Consider the following 27,576-nt stretch of genomic DNA (forward strand, 5'->3'; position numbering starts at 1 on the left):
ATACTTACTGAAGAAGTTCATTTGCCTTGAGTATGAAAGAACCCACCGCAGTAATAGCATCTAAAAAGAAATAAATAATTACATGTCATTTGTCAAATGAGGAAAGCGTGTTTAATGAATTCTATGGAACAATTAAGTTACCTTCGATTCCGGCAGCATCCAGTCCAAGAGGTTCGTATTTTTGCTTCCATGAAGCCATTCCTTTCAGTTCACTCAAATGGTACAATAAAGACTCGGAGCCGCTATCAAAATGGAGCAGAAATAAATTACTGTCACTAACATCATCAAGGTGGCAGACACCGGCTACCTTGCCTAAACATTTCTAAACTTCCAGAAATAAAAACTGAAAGCAACCTTAATTTTCTTTCTATGAGAAGTAATTCTTTCTCAAAATTTTCTCTAAGACGGTAGCAGAATCATTTGGTCATCGTGACTGAGATGAATATATGACCACAAGGTTAAATTTTGTAAGATCAAATTATGTTCCACAGTCAGCCCTGGCACTATTAAGACAGTCATGTGGCCATCTTATTCACCCAAAAGGCATCAGTGTAACATTCAATAAATATTGTTTAAGCTCCGACTTCAGGTCAAGCACTGTGCTACGTGCTAGGGACATAATAGTGAACAAAACCTCATGGCACTGACAGTCTAAGGGGGAGGACAGTCACGGCCACACAGTCAGGCAGGGTATCATTCCAACTACCATAAATGCCTTGGAGGAAATGCATACAATGCAGGTGTAATGAAATAACCTAATTTGGGGAATTGGGAAAGACTTCTCGGAAAAAGTGGTATTTGAGCTGAGACCTAAAGAGTCCGAGTGAGAACTGGGTGGGAATGTCCCAGAAGGCAAGACAGATGCAGAGAAGCCCTGGGTAGGAAGAAAAAATGTCAAGTCTGAGAAGGTCACCAGTGTGCATGAAGCAGAGAGGCAGGCGTGTTAAAGGCCACGCAAAGGTTTAGGTCCTAAGAGCCACAAGAAAGCACTGGAAGTTTTTAAGTAAGAGTGACATGATCAGAACTGCTGTGGGGAATAGATTTGAGGGGCACGAATGTCCTTGTGGACCGGAAACCAGGCCAGAGGGCACTGCAGTGATCCAAGGGACAGGCGACGTAGAAAGGGCTAAGCCCTCAGCATAAAGGAATTTATCAAAATTTAAGTGAAACACTGAACATTCATATGCAAACTGCTTCACCAAGGGAGCTGGGGATAGAAACAGAAAAAGACTTAAAGGTCAGAGACACAGTCTAATTGTGACACTTAGTAACTTCAGGCCAGCCATACGACCATTCTGGATTTCAGTTTCTTTTTGTGTAAAAAGGAGGACAATAATTATCAATACCTTGTCAGGGTGTTAAATGTACAAAACAAACAGTATGCTTGGTAAACTCTAAAATGATAAACATATTTAACTTCACTACTCAAAAAAGGGTACATCCCTTTTTCAAAATATACCTCCTGGTTGTCTGGCTGAGAAAAGCCCAGACAGAGAACCTAGACTGGTAAAAAGATGTCTGAAAGTGACTTGCAGCATTACCATTACTGATTCTTTGAAAATCTTGGGCACTCCGAGATTCCCCTCAAGTGCCAATGCAACAATTTTAGCTAGAAAAGGCTCAAAATGAGAATGCCAGATGATGAAGGAACACCGACACCACGTACATATAGATGCAACACCAAAAATTCAACACCACCTTCATACCTCTGTAAGTGACTTATAACCAATTTTTGTATACTGGAATATGATGACTCTATAGACTGGCCAAGCTTTTTTAAGCCCTAATTAAAAGAAAAAAATATATTTAGCATATAAGATATTGCATGCTGCTCTAAAAAAAATTAAGCACGTGAACATAGCCATTTACATAAAAAGATACTTTATCTGCACCTTTACTGTTAACTGGTTCATTAAGAGGGTCTGAAGTTCAGCACTACAATGAAAAGAAAAGTATTTTTAGTCTTCTCCATTCAAAATGTGAATGCATCACTTAAAACTTTTAAATTTCAAAGCAAAAACATTTTTAAACAAAATAAAAAGAAATAGTCCAACAAAAATTAAGACTTTGTTATACTCACAAAAGGACAGAAAACATGAAACAATAAAGTCCAGAAACAGACTGAACTACATTTAACAGGTACTGAATGCTAAAACAGCATTTCAACAAACCCCTAAGGACAAAGTGGGATACTCAATAAATTACGCTGGGCAATTATCTAAACCTTAAGAGAAAAAGAAGTCAGTCTTCCACAGCATATAACCAAATAAATCACATCTGAAACATGAGAATAGAATATAACATAAACCATAAAAACACTCTAGAAGAAAATACAGATCAATCTTTGAATACTCTTAAGATGGAAAAGGCCTTTTTAAGAATAACATGAAGGCAGATACTGCAAAGGAAAAGACTGATCTGACCATATAAAATTAAATGTTTTTATACATTTAGAAATATATATATTACAGACACAGAAAATGATTACATTTACATAAAAAATACATAGAAAAGTCTAGAAAGATATATACTATTTTTTACTCTCGTGCACCAGAATTTTCTACTTTTTTTTACAATGAATATGAATTACTTTTGAAATAAAAAACTACTGTAAAAAAAGAAGAAAAAGCAAGGGCAACTAGTGTGAGTTTACTACCTTGCTTTCCCCCACAACAGCAAGTGCATGAATTCATCTTGCACTGAAGTGGTTGTGCTCTTCTCCTAGACAAAACGGATAAAATAATGACGCGTATTTTGAAAATGATAAGCATATGTGTGATTCAAAATTAAAATTACAGGAGCAGGACTCCCTTCCTTTTCCTTAACCTTCCTTCAAATCCATATTTAAACTGATTACGTGAATTATCAGTTAACGGAAAATGGCCGGTCAGCTCTTCCAACACCCCTGGCCCCACTCTCCACTCCACAACCTGTCCCCACCTACACTGTACCAGTGGGAGGAAAGCCTGTCCTCTCGGGAAATAGCGTGAGGTCAGACCGAGCCACCTGCGAGAAATCCTGACCTTAGCCTTTTCCAAATCGGACCAGTTCTCCCCTGGCATCTCATAAAGCAAAGGAGGACATCGTGCATTCTTTCACTCCTTCCAGGGAAAACGTCACCAACAGTACCTGAACGAACTTGGTGAGACGAGAATCCATCTGCATCAGTATTTCTTCCCACGCTTCACACATACATGTTAGTGACAAATTTATATACTATTATCAAGAAGAAAAAAATAAAACGGTAAAAAAAATATGTACGTAAATCAACGTGCTAATATATGCTTTTTATTCTCAACTATCTTAAAGAAATCCAGAATTTACTTTCAATCATTTTTAACTCAGCCTGAGAAAGAGAAGACCACAGCTAATGCTTGATAATCACTTAACCATCAAACATTCTGAAATTAAATTTTTATCTGGTAAAACAGACATCCTCCAGCTTTTTATGTATGTTTCATGTACACTAACCGTCAAAATGCTGGTTTAGTCAGCTATTCAATTTTCAAACAGAATCCTTAAAAAGACACTGATCTCCAGAAATCTTTCACATCAAGTAAGTCAGTGACTGCGTAAGACTGAAAAAGGAAGGACCCAACTGTTTGTAGCTCCTCTATAGAGGGTCCATTTCTAGACATCTGGGCTGGTCTCGTGTCTTGCTATGACCAACAAACAGAACTGACACTGAGTCCAAGGCCTCAAATGGTTTCACACATGTCCACTTGCCCTCGACATCCCGGCTGAGGCCACCATGTCACAAACAAGCCTGGGCGAGCCGTCTGGAGATGACAAATGTGGAGCCATCATGAGTAAGGGACACTGAGACCAGCCAGCTGACCACTGACACATGACCAGGCCCTGCTGAGATGAGCTATACCTGGCCCAGAACAACAGAACCTTTTGCTGAGCCCAGCCCAAATTGCTGGGCTACACTGACCTACAGTACCACAAGCTAATATGGGGTGGGTTTATTATGCATAAAAAGCAAACTGGTATGAGAGCTGTTTTCCATAATGCTTTATTTGCAATAAAAATTAAAATTCAAAAATGTTATTTCACTCACAGGAATATTTTCAAAAGATTTAAACTACTTTTTTCTTTCCTTTTGGAGAAAAAGAGATGGGTGGGAATAGATTTTCAATTAAATCCCTTTTTCTTGCTTTAAGGGATATTTATTATTAGATTATCAAATAGACATGTTTACACCACAGATAGTTAGCTTTACAGAATAGAATCTGTGTTTTATTTATAGACTGTTAAAAACTTAGAGTAAATATTCACATAAAACGAGACAGAAATAAATACCTGTAAAAGAGCTGAAATATGAGTAAACTTTCTAGCCATCCGCGTTACTTCAGGTAAGAAAGAGTACAATAGATTGGTTTCAAGCTGTAAAATCAAAATAAAGTGAGTTATAATTACACACTTTTAAAGATTAAAAAAAAAAGTCCCTCCCAGCTCAAAAACAAAAAAAAATCCTACAGTTTAGAAGAGGAGTCGAGGTCTAAATTATCAGAAAGACGATGACCGAATTCTGCTCCATTGGAGCCTAACAGAACAGAACCTTAGGATTTTCTAATCGGCGATGTTTAGCCAGGCACAGGTCACCCTCTCTAGGTTAGCAATCCCCTCTCCATAGCTAAATAAAGATTACACACTATTTCCTAACACTATTATGAGGAATTTAAAAAATGATTACAAATACATATAAAAAGTTTTTTAAAAACTGTATGTTCCTGATAAACACGTATTAAATATCTATTGCAATGGTACAAGAATTATCGATCAATAAAGCTGTTGTTTAAAAGAATATCTGTTACAAACTTCAAAGAAATAACGAATCATTTTAGTATAGCACCAAATGCAATCCTAGAAGTCCTATTTCCACAGAATTTTAAGAGGAAGAGCAAATGTGAACAACTATTCCAGGGAATCAGGAAGTCCAGGGTCCCCCCAAGCTCTGACAGAACGATGAATACCAGAAAGCCTCCTACACAGCACATTCTGCATCATTTTGTTCCACTTTTGTTTGGGAATTCATGCATCCTGAGGCTAAGCGGCTGGGTTATCCGGTATAAAAATCTAGGGAAGGGACATCTGGCTGGCTAAGTTGGTGGAACGTGCGACTCTTGATCTTGGGATTGTGAGCTCGAGGCTCACGCTGGGTGTAGAGATTACTTAAAAATAAAACCTTTAAAGAAAAGAAAAAGAGAAAGAGAAAGAGAAAGAGAAAGAGAAAGAGAAAGAGAGAGAAAGAGAAAGAGAAAGAGAAAGAGAAAGAGAAAGAGAAAGAGAAAAAGAAAAAGAAAAAGAAAAAGAAAAAGAAAAAGAAAAAGAAAAAGAAAAAGAAAAAGAAAAAGAAAAAGAAAAAGAAAAAGAAAAAGAAAATCTAGGGAAGATTTTCTTAAAGGCAAGGGCACAGTCTAAATACTCCATAGAAGTCGACACAGTTTCCACAATCTACAATACAAACAGCATACAGCACAGAAAGTTTTTGCCAGCGTTAAACGATCATCGTCCACAAGAGGAAATGTGTCGGTTAAGAGCACCGACTCTGGAGCCAGACTGCCCAGGGTCACCTCCTAAATGTAGGACAACACCGAGCAAGTGCTACAGTTTCTCTGCGTGCCCGTTTACTTATCTATAAAGTGGGGATAATAACAGAACCTACCTACTAAGTGGCTGTGAGGATTCAAAAGGACTACAATGAATCACTCAGTACTTGGCACATATTAAACACTTAATAAATAAATATTAACTATTATTATTATTAGGACCCAAGTCCTAAGAACACACTTGGTACACAGATAAACTGGTTTAGCAGCCAATTAACATGGTCATTAATAAACCATCAAAACACTGTTTCCATGAAAACTATACTGGGCCATGGTAATAACAGCGTTCACTAGAATAAGATTCTAAATATGAGATTTAGAAGCTCCAAGCTGTTGTCATTTTTTTGCTTTGTTTTAATAACCATTAGAATCCAAAGACGAGGATAATAAAAACCTATCGAAACCTTACAAATGTGTATTTACTCTCTGCTGCGACCAAGTTTCAATACTCACCTGGAAGTATGAAACCTCTGAAGCACCACCTGCAGAAACCTCTGTGACCACGGATAACGATTTCAAATCACTAGATAAACATAATGCAAGACAAGTACCGACGATCTGTAAAACAGTCAAATACCCTGCTCTGTTTAGTATTATTGCTAGGCTGCATCTGCTTACAATACAGGAAACAAAAATTCACAGAGCTCTGAAAGCAGAAACACACATGCCTGGCTCCTCCCACGCATGTGGGACATGAAGGTACGTGTCCGCCTCGTCCACAAGGAGACACACACGCACACACCCCTCCATCAAGGTCCCAAATCAAGTGCTGGAGAGCCAACGATATTTCCTATCCCTCTCAGGAATGGCAAGAAGAGGACAGAAAAGCTAACAGAGAAGACCGAGACTTAACAACCACGGCAGACCCGGTACGAAGGGAAGCTGGCTTCTGTGATGTTCCTCACACCCCGATCACAAACTGTAGCTCCCACCCAGACTACAGGCTACAAAAACATTCAATCATCATCAAGTGTGTCCCACACATCTTTTCATTATGAAAAATTTGACTAATTCCACTAACAGTCCCTGTTCTTCATCGATACCATAGGACTACTATTTTATCTTAGTAAGAAAATTATTCTCCTAACATTTAACAATTAAGAATTCCAATAACTGAAACGGAGAAAAAAAAGGCTAGTGTCTCATTCTTTTTCCATAAATCAGTTGGCTGGTGTATTCTGGGCGGTATATTCTGAGAAATGGTATCGAAAATTTTAAAGGAAAACTTACCCCCGTGACTCGAGCAATTTTGAACATTCCATACGCATAAAGCTCAATAAATCCAGAGCTTCCTCCAAGGACAAGAATATTCAGCCTAATTAAAAGTAATGCAACAAGCTGAGGACAACAGAGAAGATCGAGTTCTTAAACTGAGACAGAAATTGTCCTTGCTCTCAAATAATCTGCAAGCTGAGGCTCCCCTACAGGAAAGCTGAAACACCAAATTCTCCAATAGTTCATATTCAATCATAGTAGGCATACTCCTTTTTTCAAAGGAAGATAAATTTGCTCTAGCCTAAAAAGCATCAGTTTACAGTAAAATAAGGATACAGTATTTTCACAACCACTGCATTATATACTCTCAATCACAACACAATCCTTTCTCACACAAAGTGCCATCGGCTGTATCATGGCTCTGATGCTACATGTATATTAAAGGGGCTTTAAAAATTTGGAATATTTAAACTTAAATTTTAGAAACTCCAGTAACTTCTACCTCCTTTACTTATTAAAATAAATCAAGGTACAGTATAGCATTATTAAACTTGACACAATCCAAGACCACACAAAAACAAGTAAATGATACTCATGCCTGTATACTGTTCTGAGGTTTGTCAGCAATGAAATACCATGACAAGTAAAGGAACTGCCCTTGAAACCCTAAATTCTGCCTCAAGTAGCAACTTAAAGACATGAGACTTGTTAAGATCTTTGCAAGATTTACCTGACGTCTCCCAAAAGCTTAATAATTTCATCAGAATTTTCTTCACTGAAATATAAAAATAAATTAGGTTACCTTTCAACTACATCTTTCAACTAATAAAAGATTATCTTAATTGAAAACAAAAAGGCAGAGCTTACCTAAATATTTTTGAGGTGTTGCTATAACTAGAGAAAAACAGAGACCGGTGTAAAAACAACAGAAATGTATTTTTTAAAACACAAGAGAAAAGTATCACGGTATTAAAAGTAAAGAGAAATCTGCGATGAAATTAAACTCTGATACTTACTTTTTTGGCAGTGTAGGTAATTTAGGTAAGAGAAGATTTGATTCATCTTCAGCATTATAAAAGGATGTCAGAACACTGAAAAGAAAAGCAGAGGCATTACAAAAATACCACAGACTTTACCTGTCTTTCCATTAAAAAATAGTATTTTTAAAAGAAATACTCCAGGGGCGCCTGGGTGGCGCAGTCAGTTAAGCGTCCGACTTCAGCCAGGTCACGATCTCGCGGTCCGGGAGTTCGAGCCCCGCGTCGGGCTCTGGGCTGATGGCTCAGAGCCTGGAGCCTGTTTCCGATTCTGTGTCTCCCTCTCTCTCTGCCCCTCCCCCGTTCATGCTCTGTCTCTCTCTGTCCCAAAAATAAATAAACGTTGAAAAAAAAAAAAAAAAAAAAGAAATACTCCAGGGGCGCCTGGGTGGCGCAGTCGGTTAAGCGTCCGACTTCAGCCAGGTCACGATCTCGCGGTCCGTGAGTTCGAGCCCCGCGTCAGGCTCTGGGCCAATGGCTCAGAGCCTGGAGCCTGTTTCCGATTCTGTGTCTCCCTCTCTCTCTGCCCCTCCCCCGTTCACGCTCTGTTTCTCTCTGTCCCAAAAATAAATAAAAACGTTGAAAAAAAAAATTAAAAAAAAAAAAAGAAATACTCCCGTTTTATATATTATACGTTATGAAGTAAACAGATGCACACATATTTTAGTATTGTAAAACAGTCATTATGGCAATCGCAAACAGGAAACAGAAAAATAGGAAATTCCTCACTTACAAGGGGCTTTACTTCTGCCAAAAAAAACAAAAAACAAAAAAACCCAGCCACTTTATACTTAGAGGAACAAATATTAATCAACAATTTTCTCTAGGTGTTCAGTTTTAGATACTAAGAATTTATGATATTTATGAACATATGAGTACCAAGAATAATTTTAGAGAACACCGCAGTTACTGTATCATTTAACTGTGGGTTCAACAGCTTATAAACATTTGGGGAACTGACAACCTGGCAGGTATATGAGATAATACTACGTATTCTGAAATACAGTACAACCTTGGATTGAGGGTAACTTGTTCTGCAAGTGTTCAGCAAGAGGAGCAAATAGTTCTAATAAGTTTTAACTTGATAAACAAGAGAAGTCTTGCAATACGAGCTGTACCTGACACCAAATGTCACATGATCATAACTGAACCAATGGTTCTTGAAATGTGCTTTGATATACGAGTGCTTTGGATTACAAGCACGTTTCTGGACCTTGCAAACCAAGGGTTTAGTGTAAGTCTTATTTATCCCCTCTTCTGAATTCTACCTCCATATTCAGGTTAGTAATAAATGAGTGAAAAGGTGAAAAAGTGGTGACTTGGCAAACCTTTTTTCCACTTTCATACAAACTAGGTGCCCTTTGAGACCCTGGAATCTCCATATGATATTTCTAAATTATTAGTAGAAAGTATGTTAGGGATACACTTTGCAGGTACCTGGAATGTCACAGAAATGACACGGCATACTCTGCTCCTCTAAGCATCTATATATTCATGTGGCCATTTGCTTACTCTGATGATGATGGGTAGCACATCTCTAAATTTGCTATATTCACTGTTTTATCTACAGTGAATTTCAAACACCACGTTACATCCTTGTTATCCAATTCTTCACAGACCCACCCTTAGTTAATCTGATATTAACTTAAAACTTAATTAGAAAGGAAAAGCTACTGAAAACAAAATTACCATATTTCCTAAACAAAAAAAGAAAAAACCTTTATTTTCAGTATTAGCTAAACCCACCTATCCTTTACACCATCTTTACTGCAAGCCTGGTGTATTATTTGATTGCAGACTAAGGCAAAAAGTTATTTTCATGAAGCAAGGAAACTATAAGGACCATGGATACAGAGAGAACTCATTTAGCATCAGAACAGAGTGCTCAATTTAGCACTTTTTGTACTCAGGATATCTACTAAGATGCAAAAAAACAAAGCTCTGCCAAAAATAGATGGTGAAAAGAAAAAGAACCTCAATTTGCTAATTAGTAATTTTAATATCTATTACTTGAAAGTATAAATCACTGATATAAACTCCTAAAAATAAAAAAGCAAAGAAAAATCTTAGCCATTCAGGCACTATTGGTCCAGTAAAGAAAACACACATTTTTAGAAGAAAAAAAATCTAACAAAGCATTAAAAAAATGTCATCTTGGTAAACTTAAAACCCAAAGTTAAATGCAACGTGTCCAGGGTCAACACTCAGAGAGTCAAGTCTCCATGTTAAAAAACGGAAGCTGCACGACTGCCCTGCTGTAACTATCGGGGTTCTCTGTTTAGGACTCCACCTGCTTTCTGCAGTCACTTCCATCCAATGCATACAAGAAACTGGAGCCTCCACGGAAAAAGAGTGCAAGCTTTCAGGTTTTTCTACATCACACAGAACAATTTTCTTGGTGTCGGCAAGAGCAAAGGCCAAAACTGAAACAAGAAGAAACAATCAGGATAAATTATAGCCAACGTTCCAGAAAACTAAAGGGCTATTTCACTTCTTGTCCGGTTTTACTATTTCAAATGCATCATAATCATAGAAATTATTTAACCTAAAAATCCTTCCTCTAAATAATATTTTAAAAACTGAAAGATATCTTTGCACATAGTTTTGCTGTTATCTAGGCTTATTTGCAAAGGCTCAAACGTTCATGAGCGACCTACTACTTTCTCATGTGCTGCACTTAACATCTTACACCTCAAAGCCTCTGGACCGGAACCCTGTTACCAAGCGGAAGATACAGAACAGGTCTCAACAGATAAACAACAGCATATCACCAAGATTTGCTTGTCTTGGAAGGAATTCCATCTGCTTGGTTCTTAGAAGGTTTTATATTTCTTTTGTTTCTAACCCTTAATGAGAAACAAGGCCATCAAATACTGAGGTGAGTTCTTCCTTTCACTGTGGCTGAATTATATTGTACAGTTTCTCCACATAAGTCATTGATATCTTCATAACAAACCAAATTTAGGAATTTCTAAGTAGACGGCTTTGAGTTTCATTGTATACCAACACATGCAATTTTGCTGGATGTGAGGCAATCCAGGTCTCCTCTTCAAAACAAATTAAAGCAATCTTGAAATAATCACTACCTAACAAAACTTTATTTCACTGTCCAAAAACACAACGCATATCTTTTAATGATTAAGAAATCATCTATCTATGTGTGTGTGTGTGTGTGTGTGTGTGTGTGTGTGTGTGTGTGTATACATACACAGTGTAATCAACATACACTGACTTTCATGATTTATATTTGAGACTCTGGTGTTTTTGGATGAATAGTACAAGATCTCATGATGTTATTTATAAAAACCCTCTAATTCTACACATACTTTTTTTTTTTTTTAAATAAAAGATAAAACAAGAGCTGAATAAATGGAGTACAGCCAGAAACAGCTGAGGCTTTCAGGGTGTTTTTGCATACTCATTTATATTTACAAGAAAAAAAAAATGAGCGATGTGGAATACATATCATTTTACAAAAACAATTCAGCTTTTCTTCTTAAAGCACCAATGGTAACAGATGAACTTTAAGCTGTACAATTTACAGCATCTTACGGTATGGACTGTATGTGCACAACAGCTCAAATAACTACTGTCATTGTAAAACAACAGGGAAGGAGAGAGTTCAGTTGTCAAAACCATAACAAGCTACAAAATAAAGGGCACCAGGAGAAAGGTCATACAGAAATGGAAGGAAGGGGGTCAGAGCTGAGAGTCCTTCGGGTGAGGCAAACATTCGTGAAGACAGAATATTTATGAGCCACACATTTAATGTTAACATACAATTTTGGGAGAAAAGGCCACAGTGGCACTGAATGGACTAGTGAATGGAAGATGAAGCTTGGGCCATCAGTGCAGGCCAAAACAGCATAAAGAATAAAACCTAAGTATTTTGCATATTCCATCAGATTTCACTTTAGGAGTTATCTTTGCCAAGAAGTCAGATTTCTCTTTAGAGAGATCTCTGCCAAGAAACAACATAGTAAAATTAATCTCAGTGCTATGAAAACACCTTAAAGCATTCCAAAAAACAAAGTTTCCAAACTGATATTAAGTATACAATAAAAATATAATAAGCACAATAAATTCTTTCTGGAAATAAGATTCCTTTACAAAATTCTTCTTGTGAATAGTAATGTATTTTTAAATAATTCTGTTATTACGTTTGCCATCTGGTCTCCAAGCAAGGCAGGTCACTTCCTTTCCTGTATTTTCATTTGGTGGAAAACTCCAAACTCGATGAAAACTTGCAAGTCGATGAAGTAATACCTAAGACAAAGCAGATACAATGGCAAAAAATAAAAACTCCATTTCCAAAGATGAAATAAACCTAGATCCCTGCTATAACATCTTTAAAAATAATCTCAAGTAGGGGTGCCTGGGTGGCTCAGTCGGTTAAGCATCCGACTTCGGCTCAGGTCATGATCTCGTGGTTCCTGGAGCTTTCTGCCATCAGCGCAGATCCCACTTTGGATCCTCTGTCTCCCTCTCTCTCTGCCTCTCCCCCACTAACATGGGCACGCACAAACACACACACTCTCTCTCTCTCAAAAATAAACAACTTAAAAAAACAATCTCAAGCATAATATTTACTATCAGAAGAAATTAGAATTTAGAAAGGTCTAAATGAACTTAAGGTATACTCAAAAAGATGGGTGAAACAAGATCTAATTTGATCCTGTACTCTACACATTTTCCTATCTTCTAGGTCAACAGGAGACTTATCTTTTAGTAAGGAATGAGGTTGTCCAAGAAGATGATGACAAAAAAATAACATAAACAGCACTAGAAAGGTAGCTGTAATATGGTCAAATGACACTAAACTTGGAATCAGACACCTCGGTATCGAACTTCAGCTGTGTCACTTAATGGTTATAGAGCTTGGACAGGTCACTTATTCCAAATTTCCACCTCCACTTGGGTAAATTCCCACCATGGAGGGTCAAGATGGTGCCTACTGAGTCAAAACTAAGGCTGCCCCTGCTCTATCCTCTATCCAACCATTGAAAAGAAGGAAGAAAAGGCCTCAAAACTGCACATGCTCCCGAAGACCCTTCCACACCGTCTCAGTTCCCCACACCACAGCTTCCCCTCTCCCTGCCCTGTCTCATACGCCCTTCACTCTTCAGTACAGGGGCCCCCACAGGGAAGCCAAGCCTCCCAAGGAATCCTTCATCCACTAAGCTCAGTGCTTTTTGGAGCCCATCTCTGCCATTCCCCACTTCTGAAACGCTTCCTCTGTGCCCTCTGGAATTCACGGTCAGGTACCCTTAAGGTCTCATCTTCATTCTTTTCTCTGAAACATGCTTCTCACCCAAGGACACCTTTCCCCTGCAGGATTCTCAGATGACAGCCATTTTGTACCCCATGTTCCCCGTACTACCCGGCCGGGAGATCAAGTAGGTTTCCTCCTTGATGCCCAATGCCATTTCTGGATGACTTTTCTTCTCTAAAATCCTCTAACTGTGAATCAGACCCAGTCACATCATGCTACCTACTATCCCTCTTAACTACAGTCATCTATAGACCCCGAGGCCATTCTCCTCATTCCTGGAAGATCTGGACTCCTCCCTGCCTCATTCATGCTCCCCAACGCTATTCATCATCTTTCCTGGAGATTTCAAGAGCTACGGTGTCCTGGCTTTTCCGTTCTCAACTGCCTTTCTTCTAATGATGGCGTCTTCAACTCACCTCCGTCACTCCCAGGGTCATGCCCTTAACCTTGTCATCATTTCAGCTACAAGTGCCGCCATAATGTTCCAAACCTCCCACTTCCCATCGTGCCTCTATCCTTCCAGCTCATCCCTACTAATAACCAACTGCAATTCTTCCACCAGGTAGGAACCAAGTCATACAACCCACTGATTCCACTTACTCACTGTCGCTCACTCACACATGCTACTTCCATACTTCATCACGTTAGAATCCAAGGTTCATCATTACAATCGCTCCTCTTCCGTGTAACTTTAACTCTCTTGCATCTCTCTTGCTAGGTCACACTTGCAAAACAACCCTGGTTAAACCCAACCATGCCTGCGCCCACACAGTCCAACAGAACAGCAGAGACACAACCATGCTCACTAGGTTCCCTCTCAAATTACAAGACCACCAACCCCCCGTGGCTCTTAATACTGACCAGCAATCTTACTACACTTCCCTAGTCCACTTGCCTTGTCAGCCTTTCATACCCCTTTCTCCCCAAACGTCCAATATTTTCTTCTCCATCCTACACAGCGCTCTTTGTTCTTCACTGAGAACATGGAAACAAGTGCCCACTATTACACCCACACACCTAGTCGCACTCAGGCCCCATTCTCGCCCGTCCCTCCTACACTAGGAGCTGTGTGGCTGTACTGTCTGCAATCCTCTCTAGACCATGAGGATTTCTGAGGGACAGTGGCAAAGGAGAGAGACCAGAAGATTTCATGGAGGGACCTGAGAGAGGAGACATGCGTACCCGGTGAGAAGTCATTAGGAGTCATTATAGGGGTGTAGCTTTGCAGGCTGCTAAGTGTTCCTTACCACCTAGTTTCCAAGCTTGTCTGCACACAACACAACTCCCACCTGGCCAGGCAACCATCAGGAGACGTGCCAAAAGGCCAAAGGAGGAAAGATGCACAGCTGAAGGTTTCCTTACACAATGGCTGCCAGGTAATTAAAAACTCTCGGGAGAAAGGCAGACACAGCGGATTTAGACTTGATGAAGCTACAAACAAGAAATGCCCACTGAGGACACTCAGGGACCTTTCACTCTCTTGCTAAATTTAAAGGTATTTTTACCAGGAGGTAGCTATCCGACCCACGGTATAGAGCTTGGACAACAGATTCTAGATTTTGAAACACGTCCTCTGTGGCGGCTACATGCACTGACATTTGCAGCTACAGGATGGCAGTAACTCTTCTTTCTTCTGTTACTAAACCCTAAGCAAATTTAGGGTAAGGTCTGTGGCTTTACTACTATGTCTGGTTCATGAGTGATGCATTATGGGCTTTTAAAAAGCCCATTTAACAAATAAATGACTCAAGGACACTTGGGAATGCAGCACTGTGCGAAAACTTGTTTTTGCCATGGAATACGGAAAATGGGCCCATCAATGATCCTTCCCTTATAGGGGCCCTTACACTTTCACTTAAGGTTCACAGCTGCTTGGAAAGGGCGTGGTACACAGGCGGCCCGGCAAGTCCACAGACCGGGAAACTGAGGCTGGGGCAGTCTGCAACGCGCTCGCTGTCAGGTCGGGCTCACTCACCTCGCCCGCCGTGTTGGCCAAAGCGATGAGATCCCGCTTGGGTGACCAGACCAGGAAAATGATCTCCTGCGGCAGCTGCTTCTCTCCCACCACCCGGAAGGATGGGAAACAGGTCGGAAAACGCAACATGGGGGCGGCCCCGCAAGGACGCCCCAGTCAGGCCGGCAGGGGCCTCCCGCAGCCGCCCCGCCCTCGGGCCTCGCCGGAGAGCTCCGACCCCGGCAGTACCTGCGAGACCCGCCCCCTCAGCGGCCCACGCGGCCCAGGGGCCCTCTCCCTCCCTCCACCCACCGCGCGCCCGAACCTGCGCACCGCGCCGCCGCGGCCGCCGCCGCCGCCGCCGCCGCCGCGCGCTCCGGGCACTTCCGGCGCCCGGACTTCCTCGCGAGAGGACCAGGCGGCGCGGGCGGAGGGCGCGCGGGCGCGCCCCTGAGGCCGCACGCCTGCTCGTAGGCGAGGCGTGGTCACAAGCGTGTGCGCGCGCCCGCCGGCCCCGGCCCGTTTCCCCGAAATTCGCCCCTCGGCGTCGATGCGCAGACGTGGGTTTGGGAGTGAGGCCTCAGGGACTGCGGGGGTAAGAAAAGGAGCGCAAACTTTTGGTCCTCGTCGGCCGGTGCCTGCATTGACAGCCTGTAAACGGGTTGTTTTCAGTCCCGGTTAGAATCACCTGGAGAGGGGCGCCTAAGTGGCGCAGTCGGTTAAGCGTCCGACTTCAGCCAGGTCACGATCTCGCGGTCCGTGAGTTCGAGCCCCGCGTCAGGCTCTGGGCTGATGGCTCGGAGCCTGGAGCCTGTTTCCGATTCTGTGTCTCCCTCTCTCTCTGCCCCTCCCCCGTTCATGCTCTGTCTCTCTCTGTCCCACAAATAAATAAACGTTGAAAAAAAATTAAACAAACAAAAATAAAGTTCACGGAAGTTAGGACTCTGGTTAAGAGAATGGGACCGGATCGTCCTGTGATTCTGGAACTTAAAAATCTCTGGTAGAAAACCCATCTACCTTTCACTTCTTTCCCTTGCTGGAAGGAGAGAGAAGCGATAGAACCTTCCAACTTTAACAAGCCCTATCTTCTTGCCCTCTCTCTGGATATCCCCTGGGAAGTACCAGAGGTAGACTAATTCCTTCAGCAACAAAGATTTGAAGCACTTGTTTTGTGGCACTGTTCTTGACTCCTATCTGATGCTTACCCTGCCCCCTCTCAGAGGTAGGCTTTTTCCCTTGCCTTGCTGCAGTTTAGCATGACCCCCAAATTCTTCCGGAGGCAACATTTTGAACGTGAGAATGGACTTACCTTTGGTATCCATGAAGTGCGTTTTCAGGTGTTAACGTTCTGCGGTAGCAGTGATAGATAATCTGGATACTGGGGGCGGGGGGGGGGGCAGTGTCTATCCACTTAACATTCTTAAAATTGAATGCCCATTTTCTTAAAATTGAAGTTATCGTGATTCTGAACCCTCCTACAGCACATGAAAAGGACTGTCAGTGGAGGAGTCACTCGGTGCTAGCAGACAGAGGAGAATAGAAGCATTCCCAGAGAACTTCCCAGAAGGTATTACAGCACAGGAAACGGTGTAGGTGTGGGGTTCCAGATGTGGCCAGGAAACAGCAAACGATGTTATGTGGCCATAGCACGTCGCGTGTCCTGATGGGAGTGGGGGGCGCTGGAAATCAAAGTCGCCACTAACAGTGTTTCCAGCCTTTTTCTCACTGTCCCGTAAAGGAGATTTGGGTCTCACCCGCTCCTTTTCTTGGCCCTCCCCCGCTCCTTTTCTTGGCCCTCCCCATTCTCTAAGGGAAACACTGCTTTGGCAAATTGGTTTACTTGTCGTTCTGTGGCACAGCATCAACAGGAAAAGGGAAGAATGCCCAGGTGCTTTTTAAGGAGATAGAAATGCATGGGGTGGGGTGGGGGGGAGTGTGTGTGTGTGAAGAAAATGGAAGAGAAAATAGTCTAAGAAGAATTTCCATGCTCTGTACATCCTCTTCCTAGTGCTCGAGGGGGAAAAAAAATGCAAGAACTAGGTGTTCTTGAATGAACATTTTGGTAGCTAGTCTGTTTGACCACTGCACCCCTTGGGCTAGCTCATGCTGGACATCTTTGCACGTGTTGTAATGGTACAGGGTTGAATTTTGAAGGGCCAGACAGCTGCCAACGGATCGGGAGGGGGGCATATTGTTAACAGCATCACACCGGTTCATTGGTTACTCAAGACCTTAATTCTGGTGCCAGGGGTGATGATGAGTTAGAAGGTAAAGACGGCAGGAAGACCAGGTAGGGGTTGGGGGAGGCACAATTCCAGAGACGTTTCTGAAGTAGGATAATAAGAACTGATTAGTGATTAGACTGAAGGAATGAAAGTGAGGGATTAGTCAAGACTAAGGTTGGGATATTGAGGCATGCAGACTCAGGGATGGAGAAATGGTCATTGCCGGATTAGGGAGGAGGTAATGAGAGAAGTATGAAGGGGAAGCCGGGGCAAGCAGACCAGGGCAAAGGACTGAGTGAGTGAGGACTGTGCTCGGGTGTTGGTCCGGTGTGAAAATCTGTGGTAGCCGACAGGAAGCTGGAACTGCAGGTTTGAGGGTGGGGGGGAAAGTCAGGGCCTGAGCAGATATGTGGGAGTCACTGGATACAGGAACGGAAGACGGAACCATGTGGAATGTGACTAAACTAGGCCATCTGAGTGACTGTTATTTTGAGAGATCTATTTTGAAGTCATAAAATAGGTGAAACATATAAAATAAGAAATTGACCGAATTTGCTGGAAAGATAAATGTGGAAGATAGGTGTTAGACTCTGTCCTCCATGGCTGCATTTGTTAGGCTACAAAAAACACTGACTCAAAGTGGCACAAGTAATAACTAGAAAGTAGTGCCTCCTGTAAATGACAAGTCCAGAAATAGGGCCAACTTCAAGGCAGGCTAGATCCAGCCACTTGGTGTCCCCAGGGACCAAGCTCAGGATGTACCTCATCATAAGGCTGGCTCCCCCTGTGGTCACTGGAAAGCCACCCACAGCAACCGGATCTACATGCTTCTGCCTTCAGAGAGAAAACAAAGGGCTCTTTTCAAGACTGAAGTCCCGAGCTGCGCTGTGATTAGACCAACCCCTATCACAAGCATGTCTGACACCAGTCACAGGTGACGGGTACGGAATATGCCCAATAAAAAGTCTTCCCCGAGAGCTGGAGAGGATGTCAGTCATCTCTCTTCCAAACCCCACGGCAGGCACACAACGGGGAGCGCGGGAAAGACGCCGCCAAAGCCATCAATCAACACTCTTCAATATGACAACCAATCACAAATACGCAAAGGGTAGTTCTAAGTATGAAAGGCATTTGGGAGATGGTCCATCCTGGCAGAGTGAGTCTACACTGTACCAATTATTCGTGGTGTTTTATTTGTCTGTACGGAAGAAATTCGGAGACCAACCCGTGATTCCCATCTGTAGAAAAAAGTATATATAGGTATGCATAGGAATTTATCCTAAGACAATAGATTTGGCCATTAAGTATGTTTATCATAGGGTTATTTACAATAGTGAAAACATAAACAACTTAGATGTCCAACCATGAGAGATTGGTTTTAAAAAATACACTATATCCATACTGAAGAATAAGACTATTGTTGTTAAGTATAAACCAATGTCCAGATGTTGATAAAAAAGAGGATTACAAAATAGTATGTATTCCCAACTCCCATTTTCACGGGGGAAACTTTAGAGTGTCTCTGTCTGTGTAGCTATTTATACAAAAACCTATCTTTGGAATGGTGGTTATCTCTGAGAGGTAGGAATGGAGACGTTTCTTTTCAATTTCTTTGATTTACCTGGCTTGTGTATTAGTTAATTAATTAATTGCAAAGCTAACAGGCAAGCCCTTTGTCTCTTTTTGTCCTCATGAAGCATATAAAATGTTCAGTCTGATTTCCCTGGTTTCTCCTACTCCTCACCTCTGCATTCACAGGTGAAGAAACTGGGCCCGTCTACTGAGGCTGTTTTCTTGGAGCCCACCGGATGTGACGCTTCTAGTCTGCCGTGGTACGAAGCCACTACATAGTGTGAGAATCTCGTGACTGTCTGGCTAATGGGATAAAACTCCTCTCTCGGAGCTCCAAGATCTGCTTGCTCACTTTGGGTGCTTTTTCCCCTCAGTCTTGCTGAGTTAACACTTATACTGAATCGCCTGAAATCAAATTGTAGAGATCTTATCTTCAGTGTATTGCAATGACCTTCTTAGCTGACCCTCAAGTAATTTAACGCATGTCCTAATGTTCAATTAAAATTGCATCAAATAGGTGAAATTGGATTTTCTTTGCATTTTGTTCAAGCTTTCCTTACCTAGGCAGCTCTAAGCGTATTAGCTTCTGACTCGTGTAGCGCAGTTAGGGTTCTGAGGCACCAAGGAGTAAGTATATTACATGGCACTTCCATTCACTCAATCCGCATTTATGAGCAGCTACCGCTTGGTGGGTGAGGAAACGTGTAGCCCGGCCACCCGCCTCCCGGGGTTGTAAGGAGGGTTCGTGAAGTCACATGTGCAGCAGTTGGCTGTCTCTGACATCACTGGGTGCAAGGCACAGCTCCAGAAAGGAGCCAGTGAACACACACCACGGTGTCCACAGGCCATTGCTACCAACAAAGCTTCTAATCTGAACAGAGGAAGTGAAGTCCAAAAACGTTGATCTAATGCAGGGCATAATTTAAGTACATTAAAAGAAGGAGAAATGAAAAGACACACACACATGCACATTTTTATTTCACTGGCAAGAAATACACTATTCCACTGGAGACACCAGCAAGGACGTTGTGAAAAGGAGGTAGCACCAGACCAGGATCTTTTGTGGGCTATGATTTTATATTTAAAAATCAGTCAAACTTCCCGTAGATGCCTACTATTTTATAGATCACTTTGAAGGAGCCAGACGTCAACTTAAGTGTTTTCCTTAAAATCACCTTCAAAGCTGAATTCTTCTTCTTCTTTTCTTATTTTTTTGAAAGCTGAATTAGTCTACGTGTAAAGCCGTCTAGATAAGGCTGCCAATCTTGCTCACAGAGCACATCCCAACCCGAAACATACATCTAAACCCTCAATGTCAGGACAATCTCCGCACTGACTCTAAATACTTCCCAATATTGTTTAGGTGTGTTTTCCTTGTTTGAGTCCTTATAGGACAGAAGACGAAGCCCTCTCCAGATCTTAGGCAGGCCCACCATTAGGGACTGAATCATACCTTCTAAATCCGTATGTTGAAGCCCTAGCCCCCAGTACTTCAGAATGGCACTATATTTGGAGATAGGGCCCTTAAGAAGGAGAGGCCATTAGTGTGGGCCCGAATCCAACCTGACTCATATCCTTAGAAGAAGAGGAAATTTGGACACAAAGAGATACCAGGGACTCACAAGCCTAGAAGAAAGGCTGTGAGAGGACACGGCAAGAAGGTAAGTTCAGGAGAGAGGCATCAGAAATCCAAACTTGCCAACACCTGGACCTTGGACCTCCAGCCTCCAGAACTGTGAGAAAATAAATGATTGTCATTTAAGCCGCCCAGTCTGTGATATTTTGTTATGGCAGCCTTAGCAAAGTAACACACCTACCATCTGAAAACTTCTAGAAAATTCCATGCCTTCATCAAATTTTTTGAGCACCTACAGAAGATGGTATAAAATGGGTAGTGACATGAAGAAACCGCAATCTTTTGGGGAAATAGAATCTGTACATATAATGGCAGAACAATACATGAAAAGTGCCTCAGGTGTGGCTGCAGAACTCCCAAGTGTTCAGAGAGGAAGGTAGCGGTTGGTAGGGGGACTCCTAGAACACTTCCCTGGAGACAGTGGGACTGGGCCATATGGAGGGATATAGTCACAACAGAGCAAAGGGAATGAGATGAAAACCGTGGGGCAGATTGGAGAAACAAATGAGTCTAAATGTCAAACTAAATGTAAGAAAAAAACCTGAAATCCGATCGTTCAGGGCCTACAAAGTGACTGGCTGTCATTAAATTTTGTAATAGAAGCAAGAAGTGGAATTAAATTTAGCTGTAATAATTTAAGAAAAACATCCTTTTAAAAAGCTCTGTGTCAGATTTAGGGATTTTCCTCTATTGGTGATTTGGGTAGGTATCTTAATGTTCAGATATGCAGATTTCTAATTAGAACAAATGACCTCATCTCCCATCACACTTTACCTCCCAGAGACATTTTTACATCCTATTAGTTTATTCCCTGAGAAAAGAAAGAAGCGGTTAGTCCTTAAAATTAGTATTAATTGAACAGAAGAACAGAATCACCGGATTTCTTATTTTTAACTTCCTAAGAAGTTCAAGTTTTAAAGTACATAATTCCTGATTGTAAGTAATACCCGATTTCCTCAATTCTAAGATGTGCTTTTTTTCACATTTCAATATTTCTGAAGCAGGATATACCTAAAATTTAACATGCACAATTAATAAGCTATGGGGTTTCTCCCCCTGAAAAGTTACAATCCCATCAATAGCGCGTTTTACAATTGATGGGACCTTAAAACTAAGGAAATGGGGTGATGATAATAACCCTGGCCAGCAGGACCCGATTCTTGAGGAATCGTGGTCCCTCAGGTGTCTGCGTTTCCAAGGAGATTTCCAGAGATTTTAGCATGGTATCAGGGGCCACCGTGAAAGTCAGGCAATGTTCACGCCCATGGCTGAATCAGAGAAGGGAACACTCATAATGATTCAGCAAAAGGTTCACATCTCACCCCGTCACCTCTAAATCCACCCCTCTGACCACCATAGCAACCTCCGTGGAAAAAGGGGACAAGGGAAGAGTTTTCTGATGCATGTTAAGTCCAGGGGCTTAGCTCATCTTTTGATGTGGCCGGATATACACCCCCATCAGCTGATGAGGGCCCACGCTGTGCCTTCCACATCACGCATCCAACAGCCCTAACTTAAAGACCAGAAGGAATTTCCATGCCAGATGGGGTGCAGCTCTTGTACCTTTACTCACAGGGCTCTAGGTAAGCCCAAGCAAGCATGCCTCCAAACCTGCTCTAAAACAACTATTTGGGAATAGGAGAAAAGTCATTATGCAAATGTAAGCCATTCAAAACTATGGGATCTTAAGGAGATCATGTCAGATACCTAGAGAGAAATAGGGAGAGGAACTGTTTGTTCTCAGAATTCAAACCCAGTCCCTTCACTGCTGATACTGGACCACCAGATGATTACCATTAGGGCTGCAACCCCAGCCATCTGCACTTAACATTTCTCACCAACAGAACGAGAGCCAGACACATGTGCCTCATTTAACATAATCACAGAAAACAGCCGGTGGTATAACTATTATTACATAATGTAGTAATTATATGATAATAATAATGAAGAAACGGGTACGAGTGAATGACCTGGCCAAGGACATATAGTCAGGAAGTGTTCATCAGAACAAGAATGAGAGGTTTTAATCCCCAAACTGCTGCCTTCTGCGACTACTTTTACAAAGAAATAAAGTTACTGGGGCACCTGGGTGGCTCAGTCAGTGAAGCATCCGACTTCAGCTCAGGTCATGATCTCACGATTCGTGAGTTCAAGCCCCACATCGGGCTCTGCGCTGACACCTCCAATCCTGGAGCCTGCTTTAGAGTCTGTGTCTCCCTCTCTCTCTGTCCCTCCCCCACTCATGCTCTCTCTGTGTCTCTCAAAAATGAATAAACATTAAAAAAAATTTTTTTAAAGAAATAAAATTACTGCCTGGTTTAAAAGATATTGAGATGACAGAGCAAGTCATAATTCTAAATGTCTCATTCATTCCACAACAGTTAAGTGGTTCTATACCATCAAAGGACACTGTAAAAAGTACTTGAAAAACCCATATTTAATCATAAAGCCATGATGATACTCTTGATATCTTTAGACTATCGTCAAAATTCTTCCCATCATCTTCAGTTTTTGTCCCCAAATAATTGCTCATTGTGCCGTTCTTTGCAAGTGGGGTTTAATCCATCATACAGTATTTTGATGTTTGACTTACAACATTCCTGTGTCTAATTTAACACACTCGTGTTCAGTATGCACAAGACCTCAAGTCTCCCCTTTCATTCCTCTTCTGACATTTTCTGCAAAAGAATGCTATATGCCCATTGTTCAAAAGAGGCCAAAATGATACGACTGGGACAGATTTGGAGAGTGAAAGAAGGCACACGGAGAGGTCTGGCAAACCAGCTAAGGATGGGACAACTCCCCAGGTCTCCAGAGAGGCTGCTGAGGGGCCCAGACACCAACAAATGCCACCTGCCTATTTTCTGGCTTCAAAAGGCGCATACCTTTGAAAGCGACAGAATTTAAGTCCAGTGTGGCACTTTCAGAAAATGGCATCAAAGGTTGGACTATAAATCTTTCTTATTCTCAAGTCACTGGACATTTAAGAGCAAAGATATTGATGGGCTCTTTCTCTCCTTTTCTTCTTCCTTGTAACAGATGTGTGATTCATGGGTTGCTCTTTAACGGTCTCCATTTTCGTCTTCTTACTTTTTCTTTGCTTCTGCTTTCTGACAGCTCTGAAAAAGAAGGTGCTGAATTATTTTGTAGAATAAGCATGATGTATGTAATTATGCTGGGATTTAATTAACCAGCTGACCAAATAAGAAAACAGGAGGAAAAGAATTTACTGTATCCTAAGCATAAATCCTCAGAACCCTAATCATAATAACAAGGACGTAGTCTGAGGCCTCACTAAGCAATATGCTGGAGTAAAGAAATTTCCTTGACAGACGGTTGCTACAGATTCAGAACAATCTATTCGAGACAAACACACCGCAGAGGTAAATAGTCAAGCCAGGAAAAACCGCTGCTGTGCTGAAGCGTCCGGTGGCCTCTAACCAGCATGTGGCATCCAAGCACTTGGAATGTGGTGAGGGCGAGCTCAACGTGCTCCCTATGTCAAGTGCACACGGGATGTTGAAGAAAGAATGCAAAATATTTTGTCAATGTTTACATTGATTATGTATTGAAATAATACTTGGGATATAGATCCTTTAAATTTTAAAAACAGTAAAGCCAATGAGTTAGGAGGGTTTTTTTGTTTGGTTGGTTTGTTTTTTTGTTTTTTTTGTCTGTTTGTTTGTTTCTGCTGTTGTTTTGGTTTTGGTACGTCTGTACTGCTCAACTCAGCACTTCAATCTCCAAATCCTTGCATTACATTTTTCAGGAAAAGGACCGATACATTCGACAGTTAGCAGAGGTGGAGAAATGAAATCGCACGATGGAAAAACTGACAACACTTAACAGAGGCCCATCTTATAAGCCCTACGGCTAATTTTCCCTTCCTCAGTGGGTGTAAAAGTCTGGACAAGTGCCACACAGGATGTCCGTATTTTGTGGTCCCTGTCTTCTCGAAAGACTAGCTTCAAAACAAACGAGATGGAACTCACCCCCTAAAAACACTAAAGCACACCAGAACAAAACAGATCCTTAGCTTCTGGTACTCTCTGAACTAAGTTACGGACAATCTATAGCTAAGAAAGATTACTTGTCCGTTCATTCTCTCTCTCCAAACTTACAGAATCATGCCATTTATCACATTACCAACCACGGAAACTGCTGGGGCTGCCAGCACCAGCTAACCTGGAAAATCCCCAAGGCTACCCAGCAGTATCGGTCACGAGATGCACTTCTCCTAAACCACAAGTCCGAGGGAAAAGCTTCCTTTTGATCTGTCCAGGACCAAAACCTAGGAAAGAAGCTCCATAAACAATATATAATCCCTCAGTGGAGCAAACTCAAGCCTCGCTTTCTGTCCACACAACATCTCTATTAAGTGATGGAAATGAGTGGGCATAATCTTTGACTCCAAGGATCTGGGAGACTGAGACAAGGCTGAGGTCACCTTTCCTTTTCCTTCCCCCAGCTTTTTTTTAGGGAAGAAACCGAGGCTATGAAATCGTCCAATGAAGAAGTGGCAGACCAGCCTGATCCTAGAACCTGTGTTCTTCATTACCTTGATACTATGTACTCTGCTATAAATTATTCAGATATGTAAAATGCTACGCATACAGTAAGCACGAAACAAATACGAGCTGTTATTAGTAGTGCCTCATGACTATTATTCAGACTTTTGCTTGACAACTTTCCCTTTTTCCATATTTAGATTTTGCATTATGGATTCGGATAGCCTACCCGTTCAGAAATAAAACAAATGCTACAGTCATACACTGTTTTGTGCATGTTATATAAACCTCCTTTCCCTCCAGTCATTATTTGAGGTAGGCTAATGTTCTGACAAGGGATGATTTAGCAAACTTAATGAAGTCTAATGTCTGGATGGCAAAGTCAGTGAAGCTGTGTGTGCCTGTATACAGAATTTGAACAAATTTTCTTTGGCTTATCCACTTACAAAAAGAACTAAGCACGAACCAGACCTCACTAGAATATATAGTAAACAAAAGCAGAAGAATATGTTCACTTGTTAATATGAATAAACAAAACTTTCCGGAGATAAATTTTTCACATGAGTATAAACTGAACTGATTGAGTATAAATCAATTGTTTTGTTTTGCCTTAAAATTCAATTGACCTAGTAGCTGTTCTCTAAATTATAGGTATTTATGTAATGATAAAAACGATTAACCACAAGAGGGAGCTTGCATCATTCCAGTTCAGGAGCAAAGGCAAATTAAACTCAGAAAAAAACAAATTAATATAAGACAGCTATGAAATATCTTTTATGCCATACATGCTAAAATATAAAATTTTTTTTTAATGTTTATTTATTTTTGAGAGAGAGAGAGAGAGAGAGAGAGAGAGAGAGAGAGCATGAGCAGGGAAAGGGTAGAGAGGACACGACACACAGAATGTGAAGCAGGCTCTAGGCTCCGAGCTGTCAGCACAGAGCCCAACACAGAGCTCCAACACACGAACCACGAGATCGTGACCTGAGCCGAAGTTTGACACTTAACCGACTGAGTCACCCAGGTGCCTCTATTAAAATTATTTTTTACAATTGTAAAGAAAAAATTTTACCTTGTCAATTTCATTATGAAAAATTTTTGAAAGAAATACCTGAAGATAACTGTCAACAGTTCAGGAGTCTATTCTGAGAAAAAAGTAATACTATTTAAGACTTATCAGGTAGGGGTGCCTGGGTGGCTCAGTTGGTTAAGTGTCTGACTCTTGGTTTAGGCTCAGGTCATGATCTCACGGTTCGTGAGTTCGAGCCCCAAATGGGGCTCTGCACTGACCACTTAGAGCCTGCTTGGGGTTTCTCTCTCCCTCTCTCTCTGCCCCTCCCTGGCTCTTTCTCTCACAAAATAAACATTTAAAAAAAAAAGACTTGGGGCACCTGGGTGGCTTAGTTGGTTAAGCGTCCGACTTCAGCTCGTGATCTCATGGCTCATGAGTTCAAGACCTGCTCAGGCTCTGTGCTGACAGCTCAGAGCCTGGAGCCTGCTTCAGATTCTGTCTCCATCTCTCTCTCTGCCTCTCCCTTGCTCACAAACCATCTCTCTCTCTCTCTCTCTCTCTCTCTCTCTCTCTCTCTCAAATATAAATAAACATTAAAAAAATATATTTAAAAGAAAGACTTATCAATACCACATCCTAATGGATTTGCTCCTTGAATTAAACTTGATAAAATCTAGCACTAAAAAATACTAAATGGTTTCCCTCAACAAAAACAATATAATACTACCAAGCAGACTAGCCAGGGCTGTTGAAGAGCCAACAAAGAGCCTACAATATATAACTAAAATGCAAATTCAGTTTCCATGTATCATACAGATCAAAGTCTGAGCATGTTACTAACTCCGTTTGCAACCAGAATTACCCAGTAAATGGTGCAACAATCCCAGACCAATAGTTTATTATGTTGTACCTTATTCTTTTTAAAGTTTATTTATTTGAGAAAGAGTGTGCGTGCGTGTGTGTGCATGTGTGTGTGCAAGTGGGGAGAGACAAAGAGAGAGGGAGAAAGAGAATCCCAAGCAGGCTCTGTGCTGTCAGCACAGAGCCCAAAATGGGGCTCACCAACCATGAGATCCTGGCCTGAGCCAAAATCAAGAGTCGGACACTTAACTGACTGAGCCACCCAGGCACCCTGAGTTGTACTTTAATTCTCAAAGGTTTCTAAGAAAAACTCTTTTATAAGGTCCTTCAATACATTTCTTAATTTAGAAACTTCCATTTCTACCCTGGATTACTTAATGGAAATAATTGTTCAATTCAATTTGATAAAAAGTAATGGAAAAGTAAAACAGTAGGCAGAATTCAAAGAGCTGGACCTCAGTGGAAAAAAATAATTGTCACTGTCCAAAAAAATAAACAAATGGACAAGAATTCTAATACAATTATAAACAGTTACAATAGCATCAGATATTTCTAATACTAAGACATATTTTTTTTATCACAAGTCATAAGATAGCTCAAAAATTTTATGCTGATCCCAATTCTCATGTAATGTTAAATTTGGCTATCTGGTTTTCATAACAATAAAAG

The 27,576-nt window shown here is 41.3% G+C and overlaps 2 protein-coding genes and 1 long non-coding RNA gene across 3 annotated transcripts in view; 1 reads left to right on the forward strand and 2 right to left on the reverse strand.

Annotated features, from left to right (window-relative positions):
• The window catches only part of ANAPC4 (anaphase promoting complex subunit 4), a 34,306-nt gene extending 18,908 nt beyond the window's left edge, over positions 1-15,398 (reverse strand). The window contains exons 1-15 of the mRNA XM_047855920.1: positions 15,115-15,398; positions 12,028-12,133; positions 10,158-10,290; positions 7,847-7,921; positions 7,698-7,724; positions 7,561-7,605; positions 6,846-6,930; positions 6,069-6,173; positions 4,306-4,389; positions 3,130-3,216; positions 2,657-2,721; positions 1,893-1,935; positions 1,707-1,783; positions 142-242; positions 9-60 (exon numbers count right to left, since the gene is read on the reverse strand). Of these exons, the coding sequence (XP_047711876.1) occupies positions 9-60; positions 142-242; positions 1,707-1,783; positions 1,893-1,935; positions 2,657-2,721; positions 3,130-3,216; positions 4,306-4,389; positions 6,069-6,173; positions 6,846-6,930; positions 7,561-7,605; positions 7,698-7,724; positions 7,847-7,921; positions 10,158-10,290; positions 12,028-12,133; positions 15,115-15,243 (1,214 nt within the window). The 5' untranslated portion in view covers positions 15,244-15,398. The remainder of the gene's footprint in view (positions 1-8; positions 61-141; positions 243-1,706; positions 1,784-1,892; positions 1,936-2,656; positions 2,722-3,129; positions 3,217-4,305; positions 4,390-6,068; positions 6,174-6,845; positions 6,931-7,560; positions 7,606-7,697; positions 7,725-7,846; positions 7,922-10,157; positions 10,291-12,027; positions 12,134-15,114) is intronic.
• Positions 15,399-15,506: 108 nt separating this feature from the next.
• On the forward strand, positions 15,507-19,409 carry LOC125163317 (uncharacterized). Its single transcript, XR_007151405.1, has 3 exons — positions 15,507-15,688; positions 16,575-16,660; positions 19,077-19,409. It is a non-coding gene; the product is annotated as an uncharacterized LOC125163317 (long non-coding RNA).
• Positions 19,410-23,066: 3,657 nt separating this feature from the next.
• The window catches only part of ZCCHC4 (zinc finger CCHC-type containing 4), a 51,209-nt gene continuing 46,699 nt past the window's right edge, over positions 23,067-27,576 (reverse strand). Inside the window, exon 13 of the mRNA XM_047856837.1 lies at positions 23,067-23,645. Within this exon, the coding sequence (XP_047712793.1) occupies positions 23,510-23,645 (136 nt within the window). The 3' untranslated portion in view covers positions 23,067-23,509. The remainder of the gene's footprint in view (positions 23,646-27,576) is intronic.

The sequence above is a fragment of the Prionailurus viverrinus genome, chromosome B1, assembly GCF_022837055.1.
Source record: "Prionailurus viverrinus isolate Anna chromosome B1, UM_Priviv_1.0, whole genome shotgun sequence".
Taxonomy (NCBI): Eukaryota; Metazoa; Chordata; class Mammalia; order Carnivora; family Felidae; genus Prionailurus; species Prionailurus viverrinus.